This window comes from Theropithecus gelada, chromosome 5 (genome assembly GCF_003255815.1).
Source record: "Theropithecus gelada isolate Dixy chromosome 5, Tgel_1.0, whole genome shotgun sequence".
NCBI classification, from domain to species: Eukaryota; Metazoa; Chordata; class Mammalia; order Primates; family Cercopithecidae; genus Theropithecus; species Theropithecus gelada.
In genome coordinates, this window is record NC_037672.1 from 2,064,892 (window position 1) to 2,089,048 (window position 24,157).

Here is a 24,157-nt window from a genome sequence, read left to right on the forward strand (position 1 = left end):
CCGCCGCCCGGCCGCGTCCCCGCTGCCGCGCCGCCCGGCCGGGTGCATGCATTGTGGGCCTCCCGACATGGTCTGCGAGACGAAGATCGTGGCCGCCGAGGACCATGAGGCGCTGCCGGGGGCCAAGAAGGACGCGCTGCTCGCCGCCGCCGGCGCCATGTGGCCCCCGCTGCCCGCCGCGCCCGGCCGGGCCGCCGCGCCCCCCGCGCCCCCACCTGCCCCGGTGGCTCAGCCTCGCGGCGGGGCGGGGGGCGCGGGGCCGCCGGGGGGGCGCGGCGTGTGCATCCGCGAGTTCCGTGCGACCGAGCAGGAGGCGGCGCGCCGCATCTTCTACGACGGCATCATGGAGCGCATCCCTAACACGGCCTTCCGCGGCCTGCGGCAGCATCCGCGCGCGCAGCTGCTCTACGCCCTGCTGGCGGGTCAGTGCGTCGGGCCCCCGGCTGCCGCAGTCCCTCGGGCCGGCGCGGAGCTCCCTCGCCCCGGCGTCCACGCGGACCCCGCGCCCGGCGCCCGGGGACCAGCCTGGGAAGCCCCCGCTTTCTGCTGCGCCGGCCCCGGGCAGGGCTGGCCAGGGGCGTGGGGATGGGCGCGGGGCCCAGAGCGGGCCAGAGCCGGGGAGGGTCCGGGGTCCACACCTGCGTCCCTGCCGCGCAGCTCCCCACCCCCCACCGCCTCCCCTGTCCCCTCCCGGGCATCCTGGGTGGGGGCGGGTGCCAGGGCAGGTAGCGCCCGCCGCGGCTGGGCCCCGGCGAGTGCCTAAATATAATCTGCGGGCGGGGGAGGCCGCCTCCCGCTCGGTGCTAATTTATGAGGGGAAGACAGCCGGCGCCGCGGGGGGTGCGCGCGCCTGGCACAGCCGGGGCGGTCGCAGAGGGCGGCCCCTGCAGGGTCTTTGGGTGCCCTTCCCCTCAGAGCTTCCTGCCGGGGAGAGGGAGTTCGCTCCCATTTTACAGATGAGGAGCTTGAGGCCGGGTGGGGAGGACGCGACTCCCCCAAGGTCATGGCAGCCGAAACGCGGCTGGAAGCCGTACGGGGCCTCCCTGCCCTGTCCCTGCTCTCAGAGCGCCCGGACGCTAGCCAGGAAGGGCTCTTGCTGGGGCCCTGGGAAGAGGGGGGCCTAGGGCCCGGTGCTGGAACGTGGGACTTCCCTTCCCCCTTCCCCTCCCCCGTGCGGGGCCTGGTCTGCGGGGCAGCTCCCTGGCAGAATCTGCCCACCTTGGCTTCAGCAGGTCAGCGTGGGCAGGGCCCTTCCCAGCCCGGGCACCCCAAGGGTGCCCTGCCGTGTTTGGAGGCTTGTTCCAGGCGGTGGGGGTGGGTAGGATGGTTGTCTTTACCGCAGGAAGCTTGGAAATAGAAAGCACCCGAGATGACCCCGGCTCCTCCACCCGGAGCGCAGCCCGGCGCGGCGTCTCCCAGGGCCTGGGGACCCCCCGCCGCGCCGCTGACCCGCGCCCTCTGCCCGCAGCGCTGTGCTTCGCCGTGAGCCGCTCGCTGCTGCTGACGTGCCTGGTGCCGGCCGCACTGCTGGGCCTGCGCTACTACTACAGCCGCAAGGTGATCCGTGCCTACCTGGAGTGCGCGCTGCACACGGACATGGCGGACATCGAGCAGTACTACATGAAGCCGCCTGGTGAGTCCCGCTCCTGCCCCTCCCCGCCCTCCGCCCCAGACAGCCCTCGGGTGCACCCACTCCAGCAACCTCAGGGCAGATTTGGGCGAGGGCCAGCGTGGGTGGGCCTGGGCCGGGGCCCCTGTGACCTGAGCCTTCTGGGTGACCAAGGTCTCCAGTGTCAGCGGGGCTGGGGGAGGCAGAGCCGGCTCCTCCCGCTGAGTGACCTGAGCTGGCCCTGCGACGCAGTGGCTCCACCATTCCCTGCTCTGGATGCGTCTCCCTGGTGTCTGCTGCGGTGGGGCAAGGGCCGCTGGGCTCTGTGGGTCCTATCTGGCGTGCCTTGGGGTTGCCTGCAGTGCCCGGCCCTGGGGGGAGGGGACTTGTGTGGCAGGGGCTGGGGGCCCTATTGGGGCACAGAGGATGGGGTGGCGGCAGGGGACCTGACCTTGAGCCTTGGCCTTCACTTCTGGCCTGATCTCTGGGCCACTTAGCTGGAGGGTTTTGTCCCAGCCCCTGTGGCCTTCTGTAGCTGGAGGGGCTGGGACTGGGCTCTCCGGGGGCGGGGGGTTGCTCTCCACCCCAGGCTGGCCCCCAGCCGCTGAGCCACACCGGTTCCCCCATGCCAGATGCCCCAGGGGCGAGGACTTTGCTCTCTGGGGTAGGAGGCTCTCTCAGATCCTGGAGGGTCTGTAGGCCAATGAGAGGGACAGAATGGGCCCAAAGGGTTGGGCAGGGTCTGTCAGGATCCCGGTCAGTGTCAGGGGAGGGGCAGCGGCTCCGGCATCGCTGGCTGCCATGCTCTACCCCCGCCCCACAGCCTTCGCGCCTGCTGCTCTCTTTGACCCTTTCCTAAACCCAAACAGAGCATCTGAGCAACCCCTGAGCCCTGGCCAGCCTCTGCTTGGGAGGGGAAATGGGCCATGAGGAAGCACAGGCTACAGCAACAAAGGGGGCTCTGGTAGGCACACGGGGCATGGCCTTCTCCCTCTGGGCTGTGGCCTCCCTGGTGTGAGGGAGTGGAGGGGTAGCTGGCAGGGCTGCAGGAACACCCCATGAGGGCAGAGGTGGATAGCTGCTGATGGTCCATGCTGGATACCTTGGAGCTGCTTGGGCACATGGGCAAACCGAGTCCTGGAAGGAGTGAGGTGTGCCCAGGGCCACATGGTGCTGGGGGTTGTTATTCCTGGGATGGGCTTGATCTCTCTCTGGTCTTGCATGGGTAGGTAGAGGCAGAACCCCTGGGTGTGGGCAGGCCAGCTGGTGGGAGGGGTACTGGTCCAGGACCCGCTCCTTGGAGGTGGAGGTGTTGTGTAGGTAGGGGGATGGGGGGGTTGGGCGTGGGAGACCCCAGGGGCTCCAGGCCAGGGGGCCGAGAAGGGGCAGCCCTCCTGGGAACCCTGGAGCTGCACAGAGCTTGGAGGGCCGAGCTGCTCGGGCCCGTGGCACTGGCAGTGGTGCCCAGTGGCTCCCCCTGGGCTACTTCTCCTTGAAGGGCCCTCAGTACCCCCTTAACCGCCTGCCAGGCCTCAGCGTCCAGCACTGAAGGAGATGGAGGTGCCCCCATGGAGCCAGCGGGCTGGTGGCTGCGCAGAGGGGCAATGGGGAGGGATGGGAGGGCTTCCTGGGGCTGGGGGCAGGTGCAGAGCCTCCTTGAGGAGAAGGCCGGAGGGGCCACAGGCAGGCTGTGTGGCTCTCCACTGGCCAACCCCTTGGTCTTCAGAGAGGTCTCTGGGTGTCACCTCTGCCTTTGGCTGCTGGAGGCGGCCGGGCTTCCCCTGTAGCCTGTGCCTGCAGGTTCCCTCCCACAACTGCCCCCACCTGCCCCTGCACCTCTCCTCCCCTGCCGGTTCCCCTCCCTGATGACCGCCACCTCCTGGCTTCATGCCTGACTTGAGGTGGGAATTGGGCTGTGCTGTGGATGGGGTGGTGGCCTGGCCACTTGGCTTACTGCCAGGAGAGGCTGGGACCAGAGGGGCCACCCGCCGTCCCCCACTGGGATTTATAGGAAAGCTCCTCCTGGGCTGCAGGGAGCCTTCTGGACGCGCTTTGCTGACCGCTGCCCCTCGCAGCCCTCTGGTGTGGATGCTGGAGTTTGCCGTGATGGCCTGGGTGAACCTGGGTGGCCAGGAGCCACAGCAGTTTGGCTGCACCATGGCCTGTTCAGGGTGGCCCAGGCCATCGAGGCATTTGGGTCTGGAGTAGCTGGGCAGGGCAGGCGCCTGACTGGGCAAAGCCTACCCCAGCTGTTGGTCTCAGAGGAGGGACTCGGGCCTTTGACCACCAGTCTGAGCAGCGCAGCCTCCAGGCTTGAGTGGGTCCTGGCTATTGGGTAACAGGTGTTGGGCTGGCTTTCTCTGCTTAAGGAGCTCTAGAGGGGGGCTCTACCTGCTTGTCCTGAATAGTGGCTGCCCCTCCCTTGGCTCCGGCAGAGCTAGGACCGGGGGGCTGCCGGGACTGGGTGTCCCACTGCCCTGACTTGGTGTCTGGCTGGAGGGGACCCCTACCAGCCCCTGGCTCTGTCTCACCCCAGAGGTGGAGGGGTCTCCCCAGCCTTCCTCACCGGGTGTCCCTGACCACCCTGTCCCCTGCAGGCTCCTGCTTCTGGGTGGCCGTGCTGGATGGCAACGTGGTGGGCATTGTGGCCGCACGGGCCCACGAGGAGGACAACACAGTGGAGCTGCTGCGGATGTCTGTGGACTCGCGTTTCCGCGGCAAGGGCATCGCCAAGGCGCTGGGCCGGAAGGTGCTGGAGTTCGCCGTGGTACACAACTACTCCGCGGTGGTGCTGGGCACGACAGCCGTCAAGGTGGCCGCCCACAAGCTGTACGAGTCTCTGGGCTTCAGACACATGGGCGCCAGTGACCACTACGTGCTGCCTGGCATGACCCTCTCGCTGGCCGAGCGCCTCTTCTTCCAGGTCCGTTACCACCGCTACCGCCTGCAGCTGCGCGAGGAGTGACCGCCAGCGCTCACCCGCCTGCCACCCCGGCCGCCCTGCCCGCCTGTGCCCGCCTGCCCGCCGCCCGGCGCGGCCTCTGCTTTCAGACGCCCACCTGGCGTTTGGGTTGGGATTTCCCTTTTCAACATCCTGCGGTTGTCTGGCTGGTTCTGGGGGGTGCGGGGCTGTTGCTCTTCCGCGACACTGGTGGGGGTGGGTCATTTGTCGCCACAGCCCCTTGCCCTTCCCCACCTGCCCGGGCGGCTTGTCACCTGAAGAGTGGCATCTTGGACCACCGCAGTTGTCCACGACGCTGCCCTGCCCGCCGCCACTGGGGAAGGCCCAGCCTTGCTCACCAAGCACAGAACCTCGCAACAGAGCCCGGGGCCAGGCTCCGGCCCCGCCTGCGGCCCCAGCGCCACTGCCCGTGGAGGCCCGAGCTGGCCATGGCGCTGCTTTGCTCCGCGCATGCCGAGGGTGTGGCCCGGCCGAGCATGCCGCATGCACACAGCCCCACCCTGCCGCCCTGCCCGGAGACCCGGGCTGGTGAGCGCCCCTGTCCCTGGCCCCGAGCTGGCCATGGGAGGGCCTGTCCCTGCCCCCACCCCCTGGAGGGCCTGGTCTGCTCCGCGCCGCCCGGCTCTGTCCACGCCTGCTTTGCTCTGATGCCCTCCTTTCCTCTGGCTCCGGCCCTTCCCCTGCCTGGGCTGGGCTGGCTGGTGTCATCACCGGGGTGGCTCCCATGGCGTCCGTGGCACCGCCGGGGTGGGGGTCCATGGGACCCCTCTCCCCAGTGCCCACTGGATCACGGTGGCTTCTCTCAGATTTCCCTGGGGACCTCCTGGCTCTGGCTGATGGTCCACCCTGTGAATCTTACCAGCCCAGGCTGCTGCCAACAGCGCCCAGCCCACAGCTTCTCCCAGCCTGAAACCAACCCATTTTCTAATAAGTTATTTAGACAGAATAGCACTCTGCATGACTTTAATTCTTGGGACAAAACGGTAGTTTGTACCGTAAGACACAGTTTCTGGCCCAGTGTGATGGGGGTGGGTGGCCGGGTGGGTGGAGCGTTCTGCTGTTGGAGACCTGGAGGGAAACCCTGACTGGGTGTCATTTCCCACCATGGAGCACGCCTCCCAGCCCTGGCCTGCAGGGTGGGCAGGGTGGGGGGCAAGGGAGTCCGCAGCCTCTGGGAGGAGGGGCAGGGCGCTGCCTTGGGCTGGGTGGGAAGAGGGTTGGCCGCCTCGGCTCCTGATGGCCATGCTCCTGGTCTCTCCTTCCTGAGGTCACAGGCGGGGGTTGCCCTGGGTGGGGGGGTGGCCTGGAAGGGGAGACAGAGGAGGAGGGTGACACAGGTCGCACATCCAGCCTAGAGGCAGACCTGGCTTTGGTGGCAGGAGAAGAAGAAACACTTGCCCAGACCCCTTTGTGTAGGGAATTGGGGAGGGGGTGTGGCAGGCAGGTAGGCCACGGAACTGGGTCCCGGGCACCAAGGCCACGTGCAGGGCCACGGATGGATGCTCCTCACGAGGCTTCAGAAGTGAGCGAGGGGACGGAGAAGCCCCGCGTCCGAGGGCCTTTTGTCCCGTTAGCAATTGAGGTGTGCAGAGCACTGTACAGACCCCACTCCCCTGTACATTCTCCCTGGAGGTGCCCGGTCCCTGCTCGGGGATGGGAGTTTTGTAGACTGTACAGAAATCGGCACCCTATTTTCTTGCAGCTCAGATTTTGTTAATCTGGAATATACAGACAGACGTAAAGTGTTTTAGCAAAATGGAAACAAACAGTTGTGCCTTTTTCCTCTTTTGGTTTGGTTTGGGTTTGGCTGGGGGCAGGAGGGGCAGGGTGGGCCAGGTGCAGTCAGGTCTTGGGAGTGTCATGTCGGGGTGCCACCAGCTTCCCTTGGTCCTGTGCCTTTGGAGCCTTGGGCTCCTGGGGTTAAGGGTGCTTGGGGCTGGCTGTTGGAGCCCACCAACGCCAGGGCAGGGCCTGGAGGCCCAGGGACTGCCAGTGTCTCGTTGATACTGACCTGAGCTGGGCTTATAGCAGCTCCCCCTCCTGGGGGTTCTGAGAGTTCTGGGCAGTGTGGCCCTCTCCCATTTTGGTGGCACCTGCGCCCCTGAGTGACCTCTTCCCTGGCTGCACTGCCCTGTGGGTGGTGGGACGCTTGGCCTTTCTTTGTTGCTGCCAGGACTTGGTAGAGATGGCAGGAAGGGTGTGCGGGGCAGTCGTATGCGGAACCCTGCCGCCCCTGAGGTGAGCAGAGGCACTGGTGTGCCTGCCAGGCTGGGGTGGAGCTGCCCGGAGCCCTCTCCAGGCCAATGTGCGGCTCAGTGGGGCCCTTGAAGGCCACTGGGGGGCAGATGTGTCCTCCCCCCGGGCTGGAGGCCAGGTGCCCTGGTGGGTGGCCTGCCCTGGGCCACCTTGTCCCTCCAGCCCGGGATCTCACTGCTCTGCACATGTGCACTGACGTGAATTTTATATGTTTGTAGAAACTGATGTAACTTCTTCTACCTCTGAAGCGCCCTCCTGGGCCCTGCTGTCATGTGGCTGGTGCGGCTTCCCCGAGTGCTGGCCCCTTGCCCGCTCCCCGTGGGCACCCACCACTCAGACTCTGCGTGGCGAGGCCCGGGGAAAGCCAGCCCGGGGCCCGGCACTGTGTAGGGGCCTGGGGCTCCTGGAATTTCTGTGTGTTTGGAAGCCTCTATAGTGGGGAGGGTGTAAGGCGGGAGGGGCTGGCAGTGCCCGGGGCCAGAGCTGGGCGAAGGAGGACATCCTCGCTGGACGAGCAGTGCAGGCCTGACGAGAGGCTCCGGGCAGCTGAGGGCTGAGGCGCCTTGGGATGCCCCGCACTGCCCAGAGCCATGGGTCTTGCTGTACTGGGGGTGGGGTGGCCCGTGCGGCTGCCACCACCCAGGTGTGAGCCGCTGCAGACCTGGCTCCTGAGGGTGGGAGGCCTGCTTGTGCTGAAGCTGCCATTTGGTCTGGCCCCCAGAAGGGCTCCTGAGTGTAGGGAGTTGAGCCCCGCAGCCATGGTGGCGTCTCCCCCTCCTTCCTCCGCCCCATGCCCAGCCTTGCTTCCGGCTGGTGTCATGCCTTGGGGCCAGGCAGCAGCTGAGAAGCTGCCCCCGGAGGGAGGGACCGAGGGCTGAGTTAGTCTGGCCTGAGGGGTGGATGGCTGGCCCTGGGGGAAGGCTGGGTCTGGGAGGCCCTGTGGACAGCAGGCCTGGGGCCACCCCTCTCCTGCTCTGGGTGTCCTTCTCAGAGAAGATGGCAGAAGGTTGCAGGCCCTAGAGGGGACGGGCTGGGGACGCCCTGAGCTTCCTGGCTGTGTGGTAGGTGCTGAGGAAGCTCTCTGGGCCACAAGGACCTGGCTCCCCTCTGAGAGGCCCACCTGCCCCGGGGCACCCAGGGCTGTGCCTGTGGCCTGAGGCCGGGAACTTGGTTTCCTGGGCTCTGCTGGCGCCTGGGATTTGTGGGGGCCAAAGGTGATTGCCCCGCCAGGCAGGGGGCTGTGTGGGCCCTCGTGGGGCCACCTTCTTGTCAGTGCGCGAGGGATGGTGGAACAGTTGCCCCTGCGCCGAGGGAGCCCACTGCCGTCCCCTATGAGCTGGCGTTGCAGCTGCGCACCCTGTATTGCCTGCTGACTTGCTTGTGTCTGTTTGGAAGCAGTTTCTGTTTGGCCACAGGCCTGTGTGCCTGGGCTGATGGCCACAGAGCTGACACTTGGGGTTTGAGTTCCAGACTTGGCAGACCCTGGGATCCGCTTACTCCTCGGCGCCATGGCTGCTGTGCTTCCAATGGTGGCATGATGCCTCCTGGGGCCACAGCGGGGTGAAGGAGGGTGAGCCGGACATACCATTGTTGGATGTATTTTTTTTTTAAAACAGCAATAATTAGCCATTTTAAAGGAGGGGTGTACCTGTGTGTGCATGTGCACGTGTTTGAGCATGTGTGTGTGTGTGTGCAAGTGGGTTCTTGATATGTGTAGTGTGAACATGTGTGCATGTGTATAGGTGTGCATGTGTGAGCGTGTGCACGTGTATGAGTGCATGTTGTGTATGTGCATAAGCATGTACACGTGTGAGCATGCATGTGTGCGAGTGCACACGTGTGTACAGGTGTACATGTGCATGAGTTCTTGTGTACCTGCGTGAGCACGTGTATGATATACGTGTGTGGGTGTGTGCGCATGTGTGAGTGTACATGTGTTTGTGTCGGGTATGCATGAGCATGCACGTGTATGAGTGTCCATGTGTATGCATGAGCACGTGTACATGTGTGATGCACATGTTCCTGTGTACTTCTCTGAGGGGGCACATGTGTATGAATGGATGCGTGTGTACATATGCATATGGTGTATGTGTACTTGTGTATGCGTAGGCGTGTATGCGTGAGTCCTTGCGTGTGCTGGTGTATGTGTGGGCATGCACGTGTATGGATGTACATGTGAGGTGTACATGTAGTGTATATGTGTGTTGCATGAGCATGCACGTGTGTGAGTGCCTGTGTGTGTACTTGCATATATGTGGCTGTGCAGGTACCCGGTGGTGGTGAGCTGGCAGTGCCCGGGGAAGCAGGTCCTACCCACCGATTCCCTGCTGGGCCCCCGGCCCTGGGCAGAGCCTCCCTGGCCCCTCTTGCCCCTCAGTGGGGCAGGGCCTTGGTGGACGGCCTGGGCAGCTCCAGGGCAGGTCCAGGGAGGTCAGGCTTGGGGAGCGCAGGGGGTGGGGTTCACCTGCTGCTGTTTGTTCCCGAAACTGTACTGTGAGCCCACGGCGGGGGCAGATTGTTCTGAGGCCCCAGATGTGCCAAAACAGCCCCCAGGGTGGGGGCAAGCGCGTTCTGAGGAGAGGGGCTGCGGGGGCCCGGGGTGGGTGTGTGCCCCTCCCCTGGATGGCCCCCAATGCTGCTGTTTTTCAATAAAACCAGAGTTGAAGGCACCTGGCTCCCGTGCTCTCTTGAGGCGCCTCCTGCCCACTGTGTGGCAGGGCTGGCTTTCAGGGATGTGGGCCCCCACCCTTGGTGCCCCAGTTTGGCCCCTGCTGCCTCCCCCTTCTCCCCTGGCCACCCCCTTTCCTCACCTTGGCTCCCCTACACCTGGCCAGGCTGCCCTGCAGCCAGCACTGCCCCCTGGAGGCAGTGTAATCTGGGAGGTGGGGCAGAGGGGCTTGGTGGCCTCATGGGCTGAGGCCCCTCCTCCAGCAGGCACCCAGCCGGGTGGGCTCTGCCCATTCACTCTCAGGCCCGGGATCCCCCTGAGCAGCTCCTGGGCTCTGCCCTCCCCCAGCTCTGTGCTTGGCCCTGGGCACTCTAACTCTTGGCAGAGAGCTTGGCCCCCAGCCCCTGCCCCCACACCATCTTTGCCACCCCAGTGGGACTCCCGGCCAGGCCCACCAGGCCCTGCTGCCCTGTCCTCCTGGGTCTGAGGTTCCCAGTTCCCGTGGTTATGCCCATCCTTGCCCTGGCAGCCCCAGCACCTGCCTGGCCCCTTGGAGGAACAGTGGTGCTGAGGGAGGGTGTGAGGTGAGTGGGCATTAGAGCCCACCAGGATGGGGGTGGACCCCCAGTGTCTGTGAGGGAGGATGCCAGGTCTGGGGTCCAGGCCGAGGGTGCTGCAGCTCAGGGCTGTGGTGGGGAGCAGGGTGTTGGGGGGGTCTTGCAGACAGACATGGGGTGGACACAGACCCCTGCCCTGGCAGATCCCTGTCAGGATGCCAGTCTTGTTGGCAGAGGGACTCCTGGAGTCTAGGGGTCCCCCAGCTCCACAGCCCGGTCCCCTGGGCCGCTTTCCTGGTAGGGGTTTCCTTGGCCCGGCTTCTGCCTTCTCCACCTTCCCAACCCGTGCTGCCAGGCCCTCCAGCCAGGACCGTGGAGGAACCCCAAGCTGTGAGTATCTTTCCAAGGGCAGGGGCAGGGCTGCCCCTCAGCCTGGAGGGCTAGGCAGCCTTGGCCTGGGCTCAGGTAACCAACAGCAAAGCCCATCTGGGACATCCCACTGAAACTGCGGCAGGACGGAGGCCTGGGTGCAGTGGGTACATCAAGGCCTGGCGGGGCCTGGTGGGGCTCAGAGTGCTGCCCAGGGAATGGAGGCAGGAGCAGCACCGCGCTGGCAGGAGGGCCCAGCAGTGGTTACAGGCAGCTCCCTGGATCACTGGGACGTCCCACCACACTGGGGGCAGGCCCGGTCACCCAAGACCCACACACATGGGAGGCGGTGAAAATGTTTTTGATGCCAGGAGAAAACCAGGCTGTCTCGGCCAGAGTGAGTGTCCTCTTCCTGGGGAGAAACCAAATGCTTCCTTGAGTCACAGGATGGGCACCTGGCTCCCCCCAGGGGGCAGGAAGCACGAAGAGGGGCGAGGCTGGCGTGGCACAGCAGCAGGACTGTGATCTGGACCCAGCTGTCCCTGCCTCCCCAGCGCCACCCATGGTGTCAGGCAAACGCTGCATAATTGAAGGGAAGAAGGAACGGACTTCCAACACCCGCGGACCACAGCAGCCAGGTCCCAGCCAGTTTATTGTGATGACCCAGGTCACCCAGAAAAGATGACCCATGTTCAGTGGGCACAGGCAAGCCGCGCGGGTGACACAGCCGCCATTTGAAAGAGGGCAGGGTGGTACACGTGGTGGGGGGGGGGGCCACTGCTCAAACCCACAGCGCCATCTGCACCCCATATACTCACCCCGGCTGGCCTCCTGCAGTGGCACCAGGTATCCCCACGCGCAGCTAGCACCTTGATGGTGAGCCTGAGTGCTGGCTGCTCTGTGGGTGGTGCCCACAGAGGTGACAACCCTGAAGGGTGCAGGGGGCCCTGTGCCCCACTTTAAGGGATGCTCTTGGAGCCCAGACCCAGACCTTGGTAAGGAAGTACATGGAAGGGGCTGAGGCACCCGGGGCGGGGTGGCCTGAAAGCAGGACCCCAGGAGCACATTTCCAGGGGCCACCACAGAGACAGGGAGCCATGGTACAGGGTGAGGATGCAGCTGAAATCCTGGCTGGCGCAGTTTTGAGCCCTGTGACCTTTTGGTGCCTCAGTTTCCCCACGTGCAAAGGGGGGATCGTGTTGGTGCCTCTGTCGCAGCCTGCTGTGAGGTGGAGGCGAGTCACAGGTGTCTTGCTGGGCTGGCAAGCGAGGCCACTGAGAATGAGGGAAGGCAGGAGGGCACGTGGGATGGGAAGAGTCTGGAGGGGCTGCTTGGAGCACTGGCTGGCTGGCGGGAGCCAGCCTGTTTGCAGCCACTGGTCACCAGCCTGCAGGAGGCTCATGGGAGAGACCTTGTGTCCTGAGAGCATGTGACCCCAGACGCCCACAGGTCCTCGGTGGCCCCCAGGCCGTGTCCATGGCGGAGGCCTGCAGTGGGTGGGCAGGCCTTCTCATAGAGGGGCTCCTCTGGTCCTCCTGATGCATCAGTCAGGAACACAAGCTCCAGGGGCCTCAGTGCCTGTGGGGAGACTGCGTTCTCTCCGTCTCAGTACAGGGCTGCACGCTGGGCTGGCCTGGGAGGACGGTGCACGCCCTGGGCCATGGCTTCCTGAAGCAAAGGGAGCCAGCAGTGGGGGGACACCACAGGGCGTCAGAGCTGGTGGCTTCTTGGACACCTGCCAGGGGTGAGCAGCTGCTGAGCCACGAGGGAGCCCTTCCCCTGGAATCTGTGGGGGAGAGAACCAGGAGTGCCTACCCTCTCTGGAGTGTCTGGCCCAGACCCAGCCTGGGTCACTCCCATTTTGGGGCACTCAGCCCTGCCCCGGCCAAGTGGCTGGGGGTTGTGGACGCGACATTTCCCACGCACAGGAAGAATTCACTCAGACAAGGATGAGGAGGGCTTTGCACAGGCATTTACTCCAGGGGATAAAGGGCCACCCCAGCCCCAAAGGGTTAATGCGTCCTGGGGCACACAGAGCTGGTGACCTTGGGGAAGGCCACACAATGGACTGCTGGAAACCAGTTCTCTCCTCCCACTGTTGCCTGGGGCTACAGACAAAATGAAGGCGAAAAATGCGGGGGCGGGGGGTGGCTGCTGACAGGGGACCCGGGGGTAGCCAGGCTGTTGCTGGGAGACTCAGTGCGACATGGGCCTAGTGGAGGGCCCCAGGCCTCCTGCAGTGGCAGCAGGTGTCCCCATGAGCGGCCGGCACTCAGGCTCACCTTGAGGGGTACCTGCAGATGGCAGGCAGAGGTGAGCCTGAGGCCTGGGCCGGCCATCCCCAGCCACCTCCCAGACCCCACGCAGGGGGACAGGGCCTACAGCACACAGGTGCACACATCCAGACACGTGATCAGCCACACGCACACGTGTGCATACACGTGCACACTCACCACACTCGCCCAGTAACAGGTGTTTGCCACATCCACCTCCCAGTCACGACACCTCGATCTTGGCAGACGTTCCCCCACCTGCCAGGGCCTCTGTGCCAGTGGGTAGGCTGCGGCCGGCAGACAAGGTGCCCTTGGACAGGTGCGTGTGTCCTGGGTGTGCTTGCCCCTCAGGGTCCTGCCCCCGAGAGGATCGGTGGTTCCTAGAGGCCAGGAGAGCCCTCCCCGGGGTCCCTGACCCTGAGTGGACCAAGCCTCCACAGCTGACAGGGAGGGAGGGGTCCAGCCCCGCCTGCTGTCCCTGTTCACTGAAGTGAGCAGAGTCGGGTGGGGCTTCCCAGCTTCAGGGACCGTCCAGCCTACACTTCTGTGCCTGCTGTGGAGTGGCCATCTCTGGGCCAGGGCCATCTCAGGGCTGGGGCTGCACCCTTTGGCCTGGCTCTTCTGCCCTGGGGGTGCTGGCCTCCCCTCACCCTGGGCTCCGTGAGACTGGGCAGGGTTGGGTGTCCCCTCACCTGAAGCTGCAGCTCCAACGCCTGCACCTGTTCCAAGGACTCCATGGTCCTCCTGACGAGAGCTAGAGTGCGGGAGAGAGAGGAGGCCCTGCTGGTCCCTTGGCTTTGGGGCCTGGGAGCCCAAGACAAGAGAACTTCCAGGCCCAAGTCCTGCCACGACCCCCGAGCCCCCTTGTTTTTCCTGTATCCACTCGGTCACCTAAACCAGCTGTGGGACCTTAATGCCCACAAGCAGCCCCTGAGTGCCCGGCCCCTGAGGCTGGGTCCAGCTCCCTCGGCCCCATCTACAGTCCAGGATGCCTCTCGCAGGCCCCTTGGCCCTCGCTGCAGCCCCTCCTCCTGGCCTGGCCCGCCACACTGCACTGGCCCTCACCCCTACCCCTCTGGCTCAGCTCACCCCCGCTGGGGGCCGTGGGGTGGGGCAGGCGTCATGCCAGCTCTGTTCCAGAGCCTCTGGGGCTGGGAGGAGGGGGGAGGCACAGGGAGCCCCACCAGCCAGAGCCACCAGGCACACAAGAACCCCCAATCCCCACTACTGCCGGGTGAAGTTTGAGGAAACAGTGGCTTTGTACCACGGGCAGACTGGCATTGGATCACCATGCAGCAGTGGGGCTCAGGGCCCTGAGAAAAGGAAGGCCTGGGCAGGGGGTGGGGGCGGGGGCAGGACCCGCAAGCTCAGGCTTTCTCAGGGCTCGCTCTGAATCCTTGAGCCCCTGGATAAACATTCGTTCAGTCCTTTTGTGCTGTGTGACACCGCAATGCAAAGATGGTGGCAGGAGCCCTAAGCTGTGGTGGGCACCACCTCAATTTCCAGCCCTGCTGGCCCCAGCAGAGCCAGGGCCTCCCTGGTGTGTCCTGAGCCAAGGCCAGTGGCCACCTGAGCTCTGTGGCCCTCAGTGTCTTCTGTGCAGGAGCTGGTCACTGTCTGCAGGGAGCTGTCGGCCAGCAGGTGGGCATACGGCCCATGTGCACGGTGGGGAGCCCTGCAGAAGGACCTGGGCCGCCCTGGGGACCTTCTTATGGGGACAAGGCTGGAGAGCCGATGCAGTCCAAGCTGGACCGTTGCTCCTCATGCTGGCTGGGGCTACCCCGAGTGTGCAGAGAACGGGCCCCTCCTCTGTGCCTGGTGGGGTGGTGCTGTTGACTGAGTGCGTGATCCCAAGCAACTGCTGCTCAGAGAGGGGCAGCAAGCGTGGGGCTGAGCTGGCACTCAGTTGGAGTGCTCCCTGTGGGGCCTCGGGAGGGCAGGCAGGGCAGAGATGCTCGGCACTACATGCCACCTGGGAGACACGACCTGACCCCCAGCCCTTCAGGGATGGTGCAGACCCTGCCCAAGCCCCAGTTCCCCAGGCCCTGCAGTCCCTGGCCCTGAGTGCTCTTGAGAGAGAGTGCACAGGCTGCAGCCTGCCTCAGGAGCTGCCAGGCCAGCTGGAGGAAGCTGCTCCTGGGAACAAGGCCGTTTGGGAATGTTTTCTTTCCTTTTTTAACCTACAGCTGAGCACACGTTATACTTGTTAAATGGTCACGTAAGATGGGTGTGTTTTCAAATGAGTGGCTGGACATAGTTTTCAAGTGGCAGAGCCCTGCTTTAGGCTGGAGTGGGCTGGGTGGGCACCAGGGATGGGAGCCTCACACCCCTAAGGGTAAGACCTGGAGAGGGTGGGGCTAGGAGGGCATGGTGACCACCACTCGAGAGTTGGTGCCCGAAGCTTCCAGCCCTGATGCTCCCGTGCCTCTTCTCCCAACGCGTGAAGCTGCCCTGGCCATTTACAGACCTGGCCTGGAGAACTGGGGGCACAGGTCCACGTGGGCACCTGCCCTCACCTCTCCCCTGTGAGGCCAGAATGGGAGCCTCCATGGGACCAGTGGCTGGGTGTTGTGGGGAGGTCCTGGCCCTCCCAAGGGAGACAGAAAGAACCCCTCGGCCTGACCGCTGGGGGTGACTCTGCCTGAGCTCACTCATCTATGGGCTCAGCAGAGAGGGGTGGCCTGTGGGACAGGATGGGACCCAGGCCTGAAGTCTGTGCTGAGCCTGCGGGGCCTCTGTGACTCCAACACCCCAACAAGAACACCTGCTGCCCGCTCTGTAGCCTGGCCCCAGTCACCTGGGTGGCCCCAGTGCCCACTCCCCATCTTTCTAGACCCCAAGACACAGAGGCCTCGGGCCACAGACAAAGCAGCCTTGGGTGTCTGCAGCTGCTCTCCGGAGCTCCCGTCAGCTGGAACACCTGGCGCTCTCGGGGGCGGAGCCCACTTGGGCCTTTCAAGGGCCCCCAAACCCAGGTTGGCCCCTCTGCCTGCCAGGACCCAGGTGACACAGCAACATGAGGTGGGGCAGCAGCCCGGGGGCTTTCCTGGGCTGTGCCCATGAAGCATGGAGCCTTCTCTTAGCTGTTCGTGAAGACCAAGCAACACTGTGTTGTCCCAGGACTACCTGCACACTCCGGGATGCCCCAGGGCTACCTGCACGCTCCGGGATGCCCCAGGGCTACCTGCACGCTCCGGGATGCCCCAGGGCTACCTGCACGCTCCGGGATGCCCCAGGGCTACCTGCACTGCCGCAGGGCTACCTGCACACTCCGGGATCTGCGGATCTTCCACTTCAAACAGCAGCTCATCATGGATCTGGGCCACCAGCCTGGCAGGGAGGGAGGGGGTCACCTTGGGAGGCCAGGACTGTGGGGTGGGGGCTCAGGGTTGCATGCAGAGGTGGGGGCCCATCCCCAAGGTTTCTGAAAGGTGGTTCTGGCACTGGGGCCCAAGAGGATGTGGCTCCGTGAGGCATGGGGAGGACCCAGCCCATGGGCACCACTAACCCAGCCCATGGGCACCACAGCCCATGGGCACCACTGCCTGAGGTCACCCACTGTCACCAGGACAGCTCTGGGGAGCTGGGAGAAGGGGTGATAGGGAGACAGCTGGGAGAAGGGGTGGTTGGAAGTGACTCTGGTCAGCTGCAAGGAAGCAGGTGGCACACCCAGAAGGAGGGGCTGGGCGCCCCGTGTCCGCCCCACCCAGGTTGGTCCTGTGGGGCTGAGCAGTTCGCGTTCTGAAGTCTGGGCAGGGATGGAAAACAGCCCTTCGCGAACTGTTGTGGGGCCTGACATGGGCCGAGCCTCATGAACATCATGGGTTCCTGTGCCCTGAAGGCTTCTCGGAGAGGCGGGGTGCTCATTCCTGGCTCCTGCCTTGCTCTGGTGAGCGTCCAGCCAGCCCCAGCTAGGCCCCAGCCAAGCCCCACCCTTCCCCAGCCTCCTTCATGGAGCCCCTCAGTGCCCCTCCCAGGGCGTCAGCAGGGAGAGCAGGTGGGACCCGAGTGGGAGGAGATTCCGGTGAAATGCACTGCCGGGGGCAGGTCCCTGGGGCAGGGCTTACAGATTGAAGTGCAAGTTCAAGTGTGCACAAGGTGGACGGATCATGGCTCCGGGCGATCAGCTCTTAAGGGCCCACACCACGCTGAGCATAGACCCGGCTGGGGCTGGATTTGGCCAGGGCGCTGCGGCTCCACATGCTCCTTGGAAATGGGTGATACACACCTTGGGCAGATGATGCCTCAAATCTTGGTGATGTGAGACCTCTGCTGAGGCCTGCTGCCCCCAGACCCACAGCCAGCCTCTCATGTAGGGTGGACACGGGCAACTCACCCTGTGCCCTCGGGAGGGGACTTGCGGTGTGGGAGACTCACAGGATGAGCTGCTGGGAAGGATGGGGTGCCAAGGGGTCCCACACGCTTTGTCCTCTGTGTGACCTTGGCTCTGTCTCCTGGATTGAGCCTTCATGGGCAGGGGTCACGTCCTATCTTCGACCCTGCTGCCCGTCCTTGGCCGGCACAGACGGGCACAGCGGGCCCAGGGCCCTAGGGAGCTGGGCTGCCAGGGAGCCCTCGCCGGGCAGTAGTCACGGGCATGTGATGGAGAGCCCCAGCTGGGATGAGGGGCAGCCTTCAAGCCCCAGGGTACAGGTGGGCCATGCTGGCACTTTCTGCAGGGGACGTGGACTTTGCAACAGAGATTTCAGGTAACCTGCCCCAATCCGCCCTTCCTCTCTTTCTTCACGTTGGTCCCTTTGTTGCCGGGTGGGGTAGAGGTGGGGCTGTGTCCTCAGCTACAAAGGACATTTCCAGGCTCTCTCTCAGGCAGGGTGGCCCAGGACTGCATTCCCTCCAGCTCGCAAGGAGGCTAATTTTTTTTTCCCCCCTTAGCAGGGAGGGAGGTGAGGAGTGGGATGGAAAAGGAGACTCCAGGAAAGCTCCTAAAAGGGAAGGCTCTTTAAAGGGCTGACTGTAAAGGGCTGCCAGGGGCAGATGCTCTTCTGACCACTACTACTTTCTCCTTTTGCCTGGAAGGTGTGATGGCTGGAGCAGCAACCTCCATCATAGCACCAGGAGGGAGTGGCCAGAGAGCCAGAGGGACTTCAGTCCTGCTGCTCTGCGCCTCTGAAACACAGCAACCACTGTTCTCTGGACTTCTCATGATGGGAGAGAAATCTGCCTTCTGGAGCCTGAGCTATTGTAGCTTGGGCCTGTGTCCCTGACGGCCAAGTGTCCATCCTCCTGGGTGTACATCCACAGCACACTACGTGGGCCCAGACAGTGGTACAGTGGTGCTCACACCCTGTACCTGGCAGGCTGCCCCCAGGGAGCGGGAGGTGGGCCTGTGCTTTATGTGCAACCTCTGGCCAGGGGCCGTGGACACTGCCCTTCCAGAAGTCAGAGGGGTGAGAGAGCCCCAGGCTGTCAGCACTAGCGAGCTTGTCTTAAACTAACTTCAAGGCCTCGGGCAGAAGTCTTTGTCTCCCAAGAGAACTTACTTTTCAAATGGGCAGAAACCTCAGAAAAGGCACTTGTAACTTTTTCCAGATTTAGCAGAAGCAGTTTTCACACTTCTTGAAATTACATTGTGAAATTCTGAGCTGCTGGTGTGGCAGGAACCTAAGAATAGGTGTAGTTGTCAGTCACTTACACATCATTCTCGCAGCCACTGAGACATGACCGCGCTTCTAATTGGGAAATGGGGCACGGGTGAAAGAAGAAGGACGTCTGTCGTCTCCGTGTGGGGTAGAGGAATGCAGGACCTTGGATCCTGTTGTGTTGCGGAAGGGAGTGGACCTCTGGTGCAACTCATATCCCTGTTCCTGAGAGGGGTCGGCCACAGAGCTGCTGTGTTCGGCATCTGGATGGCCTCACTGAGATCACTGCACGAGTAGGAGAATGTTCCAGAAGAGCCTCACTGCGTTGCCCTGTCTGGGGCCTGCAGGGGCAGCTTCCTTGCAATGGATGCCCCCAGCCCTGCTGAACTGTTTTGTGGACTCATCCTAAGAGTGTGGGTGCATGGTGGCCTCATGCAGACCCGCCTTGAGAAGGCCCAGGGGAGGGACCGTCACAGCACTGACACGTTCTGAAACCCAGGAAGGCCTTTTCATAAAGGGCCTGCATCAGAAGAGACAGGACAGCTGAGCCATGGCACAGAGGCCTGTGAACACTGGCCACTGGCCTCCTGCTCTGAGCCCGACCTCTCTCGTCTTTTTAGGGTCTGGACCGAGAGGCACGAACAAATGCCATTTCTCTATCACAGGGACTGTGGGTGGTGAATGGGGACTGTCCTGTGGCCCCAGCCCACCTGGGCAGACCCTTGGGGTGGCCAGATGAATCTTTTTTGTTGTTAGACAGAATCTCGCTCTCGCCCAGGCTGGAGTGCAGTGGTGCGATCTCGGCTCACTCTAGGGGCACCATGTGCCTCCCAGTGATCGAGTTTCATGCCTGCTGCTTCAGGCAGAGATGCCCGGCCACACTGAGTCTGCACCCGTCCCTTCCAGATGCCATCCACAGCCTTTCACGTCACTCCTGGAAGAACAAATTACGTTCACAAAACACAGACCATGGAGTGCCCAATATTCCACACGAGTCTGCTTTGCATTTTGCTATGAGAGCATTTCCTCGTGAGAGCCAATGGTTGATAATAGAAAGACGACTAGCGGGTAACTGTGTTCCTGAGTAAAAGTGTCTGTGTCCAGCTTTCGGAAGGACTCAGTCAGCAACAGAGAAAGACCTCAGCTCCTCACATGCCAACTTCCTTTATCAATTCCACAAGGGTTGAAAGTGAACTGACTTTTTCTTTTTTTGAGGCAAGGTCTTACCCTGTTGTCCAGGCTGGAGTGCAGTGATGTGATCATGGCTCACTGCAGCCCCGACCTCCCACGCTCCGGTGATCCTCCCACTTCAGCCTCCTGATTAGCTGGGACTACAGGTGTGCACCACCATCGCTTGCTTTTTTTTTTTTTTTTTTTTGGTAGAGACAGGTTTCACTATGTTGCCCAGGCAACACATATGTTGGTCACAAACTCCTGAGCTCAAGTGATCCACCCGACTCAGCCTCCCCAGTGCTGGGATTACAGGTGTGAGCCACTGCACCCAGCCTTGAATCAACTTTTCTAGACTTGCAGTATCTCAGAGGCAGGACCACCATTTGGCTTTCAGTTCCTGCCAAAACTAGCACAAGCTGCTCATACCCTGGGAGAAGCTATAATTTACCTGCAGAAACCGGAAGTGAGCTGGATGCGTGGATTTCAGGACACCAGGAGAACACTGTGCGGCACTAGAGGCTGGCTGGCATCAGTGTGTATGTATGTGTGTGCACGGGTGTGTGAATACACGTGTGTGTGCATGTGTATGGGCACATGTGCTTATGTGTGCATGTGTGTGCGTGTATGTGTGCATGTGCATGCACACGTGTGTGTTGGGAAGGAATGCAGATGGCAGCGAGATGGGGCAGGAGAGGACTGACAGTGAATCTTTTTTGTTGTTGTTGTTAGAGTTTCACTCTCACCCAGGCTGGAGTGCAGTGGTGTGATCTCGGCTCACTGCAACCTCCACCTCCTGGGTTCAAGCGATCTTCCTGCCTCAACCTCCTGAGTAGCTGGGATTACAGGTGTGTGCTACCACACCTGGCTAATTTTTGTATTTTTAGCAGAGATGACATTTTGCCATGTTGGCCAAGTTGTTCTCAAACTCCTGACCTCAGGTGATGCATCCGCTTCAGCCTCCCAAAGTGCTGAGATTACAGGTGTGAGTCACCACGCCCAGCTGAGAGTAAATCTAATGCCCCACTCCTGCCTCCTGACCACTTCAGTTACTGCAGAAAGCAGCACTGATAGCCCACAGCCCAGTGAAGCTGCACGCAGAGCCTCTGGGGCAGTGCTTAGACCCTGTGGGGTCTCAGGTATCCTCCCTCCCTGGGATGACAGCCTGGGCTTCGGCCTCCTTCTGGGCTTTGTTTCCCTGAGGTTTTGGGTGATTGTGGACCAGAGGAAGTACCTACAGGGGCTGCAAGGGGAGGAGCCAGCTGGGGTTCGGTGGACTTAGGGACCACCCCCTCCTCTCCATTGCTGGGTGTCACACGTTGGCCTGGGCAGGGCCATTGCTAGGGACACATTTCTGCACAAAGTCACTGAAATCACTGGAACAGCACAGGCTTGAAAGCCACAGTGACAGGAGGGAGTTCGTGAAGACATAAGGAGGCCACTTTTAAAGAGAGATGAGGGATCTCTAATAAGGCAAAAAATCACGCCTTGAGAATGTAAAATAACCTCAAAAGCCAAGAGAAAGTTGTAAGCTCAGATGTTGTAAAGTTGTAGGCAGGACATGGGTTTGTGTAAGCTCCTGCAAGGAGGTTTGTGATGAGATGGAAAAGAGCGGCCACGGGTAGGCAGGACCCACAACCCAAAGTCAGGGGTGTGCACACTGAAGAGGCCTGAGCCACATCTTATACTCTAGAAGCCTCTGCCTCAGCCCACCCTGGGCTCCCCTCCTGGATGCATCTGCAGTGGCAGGTGCACCCTGGTCTGCAGAGGCTGCCCCCATGGGACTGGCACCAAGAGCTTGAGGGCCCTTAGGGTGGGGGTAGGAAAATGTCTATGGTGGGTCAGAGCGCCAGAGGCCCTTCTGGGGGCTGACACTGGGGGGGGCTGAGGCGGCTCAGCTCCCAGAAGGGGCTCCGGGATTCCTGAGGGGATCCCCCACAAGGAGAACGAGGAGAGGAGGTGTCTGGGTGGCCATTTCCAGCAACCCCAGGGCCTTGGTTGGCAAGGAGGAGGTGGTCGGGTGAGGGCTGCTTGTCCCCTGGCTGCCCAAATTCTTGAGGTATGTGCCCTGGGGGAATAACTGAGGCAGGGACAGAGGCCTGAGAGAGCTGTGGCCTGGGGGGCAGCCACGGTGGAGCCTCCACCACCAAGGCACGTCTGAACGTTGGCTCTGGGGTCGGGGCTGCAGCCAGAGCTGGACATGGGGCACACTGCCTGGCATTGGTGGCAGCAACAGGTAGGAGTGGGGACAGTTTGGAGTTCCCAGGGTCCTGCTCAAGGGGCTGAGGGGTTCACCTGCCTCTGGGGTGGGCAGCCCCAAGGGGTGCCCCTGTGCTGTGCAGACACCCTGAGGAGGAGGGGTCTGGGGGAGACAGCACTTCTGTCTGGAAAGGCCTCATCTGTGCCCCATGCTGGTAGACGGCTGGTTGCTGTCTGCATGCCTGCTGGGGGTAGCCTCCAGGGCCTGCCACAGGCTGAGAGTCTCGGGAGGGGTTGGGGGCCCGATGAGCAGAGCTGGTGAGCAGTCAGAATCGTGAGCCCCCAGAGGGTCTTCCCGCAGAACACTAACCCTCCCATCCAAGCCCTGGGAAGGGCTGGGGCCCAGGCAGGCTGACCGCCACCCACTGACCTGGCTGTCAAGGTGCGGGAAGTGGCCACTGCAGTGAAGACACGGATCATGGCCAGCTTGCAGAGGTCAGCAGCGGAGCCTGTGGGGCACGTGGTGCTGTCTTGAGGTCCCAAGGCACACGGTTCATGGTGCACTCAGCATTTGGCACTGTCGCCACAGCTCTCACGGCACCTCCACACAGAGGTGCTGGCTCTGAGCTGTCTGAGTGCCAAGGCCACAGACTGCAGGCAGAGACTTCATCCTTGCTCCTCCCGCCCTCTTGCTCCTGCAGGGCACCTGGGTTTTGGGTGCCTTATTCCCAGAGGCCTCACCCCTGCCAGGCATGCATGGAGAGGATGGAAGGGCCTAGGCCAAGCACCAAAGGACCGAGCTCCAGGTCTGCCTAAACCCTTGAAGCCTCAGTTTCCCACCGCAGAGATATGGGAAACAGTACTGCCTGGGCCCAGCTCTTGGGGGAATCATCCTAGCTACAAAGATGACTGTGTCCCCTCACGCCCCTGACAGTAACTGCCAGGCAGGACATGGGTATTGTAAGCTCCTGCAAGGAGGTTTGTGATGAGCAGGAAATACCACATCAGTGATCAGTGGGTGCCACCAGCCCTGTGGCTGCTAAAACCCAAGAAGCAAATGGACACAGAACTACAGGGTAAGAGGCTTCCGTACCTTGCACCACAAAGTTCACTGCCTGTCGCTCTGCTTGTGCCCGGAGTTGCTGGTCATGAGCATGAATCCTTGGCAGGGGTCTCCTTCTGCCCATGATGGATACCACATAGCCTGAGTCACACAGAGCAAAAGCAGATGAGGGACAGAAACAGGCACTGCAGCAGGTGCAGCTCCCTTGGGCCAGGTCCAGAGGCCCCAGAGAGACAGCCACACTGCAGTGCAGACTCCGAGCCTCCCCTGGGCCCTTTGAGTCTATCGCAGGGGCAAGTGGGCTCTCCAGTGGGAAGGCAAGGGTCTGCTGCTGGGCACTCTGCACTTTTTTTTTTTTTTTTGAGACAGAGTAAGACTCTGTCACCCAGGCTGGAGTGTAGTGGCGCGATCTTGGCTCATTGCAGCCTCCTCCTTCTGGGTTCAAGCAATTCTTCTACCTCAGCCTCCTGAGTAGCTGGGATTACAGGCGCCTGCCACCACGCCCAGCTAATTTTCTGTATTTTTAGTAAAGACGGGGTTTCACCATGTTGATCAGGCTGGTCTCGAACTCCTGACTTCAGGTGATCTGCCCACCTCGGCCTCCAAAGCACTGGGATTACAGCGGGGAGCCACTGCCCCTGGCCACACTCTGCACTCAGCTCTGCACTCTCCTGACTTCTAGCTGCACCTGGATCTCATATAGGACGAGGGAGGGCAGCTTTTGCAAAGTCATGTGGAGGCCTTGGGCCTAGGCCAACTCCGAACTGTGTGGAATGGAGGAGAAAGGGGTCAGCCCACATCCTCAAGGAGGGGCATGTCTGAGTCAGGTCCACACCCTGCACTGGGCAGATCCAATCTTGTGTGGCCTGAAGTGTATGCAGTTTGGGGGCTCTTTTTAAGAAAATGACTATATTCCTGACCAGTGAGGACTTCTGCCTTAACTAGGTGTGGGTGGGAAATAAATCCTCCACCTGTGACTGAGGATGAGAAGAATTTCCCACATCTGTAATAATCAAAGTGACAAGGGATTGAGTACCTACTACATGCCGGGCAACACGCAGGATTCCTGAGAGGGACTGGCATGAGGACCCGAGACAGCTTCTGCTCTGACCTGGTCCCTTTCCGCTCCTGCTGTTTTGTCGGTCTAGTGAGTTTTGACCGGACGCTGGGCACTGTGAATTTTACGTTGTTGAATGCTGGGGTGTGCTGTCTTCCTTTTGAGGGTGTTTTGGCAGGCTTCAGTTACTTGCCAATCATCCTGATCCTTTTGAGGTTTGCTTCTAAGCTTTGTTAGAGTGGATTTGGAATAGTTGGAATCTAGGGCTAGTCCAGACCTGTCTCTAAAGTGTGACCCTTCTGAGGCCTCTGCTGAATGTCCCAGGTGTCTAACAAGGACTCTCTGCTCTGGATGGTCAGAACTCAAACATCTCC

The 24,157-nt window shown here is 62.2% G+C and overlaps 2 protein-coding genes across 3 annotated transcripts in view; one reads left to right on the forward strand and one right to left on the reverse strand.

The window, feature by feature from the left end:
- The first annotated feature begins 46 nt into the window (after positions 1–46).
- NAT8L (N-acetyltransferase 8 like) lies at positions 47–6,327 on the forward strand. The gene is made up of 3 exons (XM_025385782.1): positions 47–422; positions 1,469–1,633; positions 4,207–6,327. The coding sequence occupies exons 1-3, from the start codon at positions 47–49 to the stop codon at positions 4,572–4,574; spliced, it is 909 nt and encodes a 302-aa protein (XP_025241567.1). The 3' UTR covers positions 4,575–6,327.
- A 6,006-nt stretch (positions 6,328–12,333) lies between these two features.
- LOC112625371 (DNA polymerase nu) overlaps positions 12,334–24,157 on the reverse strand; it is a 169,638-nt gene continuing 157,814 nt past the window's right edge. The window contains exons 26-30 of one of the 2 annotated variants that reach the window (XM_025386644.1): positions 22,757–22,867; positions 22,094–22,172; positions 15,957–16,024; positions 13,387–13,448; positions 12,334–12,715 (exon numbers count right to left, since the gene is read on the reverse strand). In XM_025386644.1, coding sequence (XP_025242429.1) covers positions 12,530–12,715; positions 13,387–13,448; positions 15,957–16,024; positions 22,094–22,172; positions 22,757–22,867 — 506 coding nt within the window. In that variant the 3' untranslated portion in view covers positions 12,334–12,529. The remainder of the gene's footprint in view (positions 12,716–13,386; positions 13,449–15,956; positions 16,025–22,093; positions 22,173–22,756; positions 22,868–24,157) is intronic. The other variant, XM_025386645.1, reaches the window with a different exon arrangement.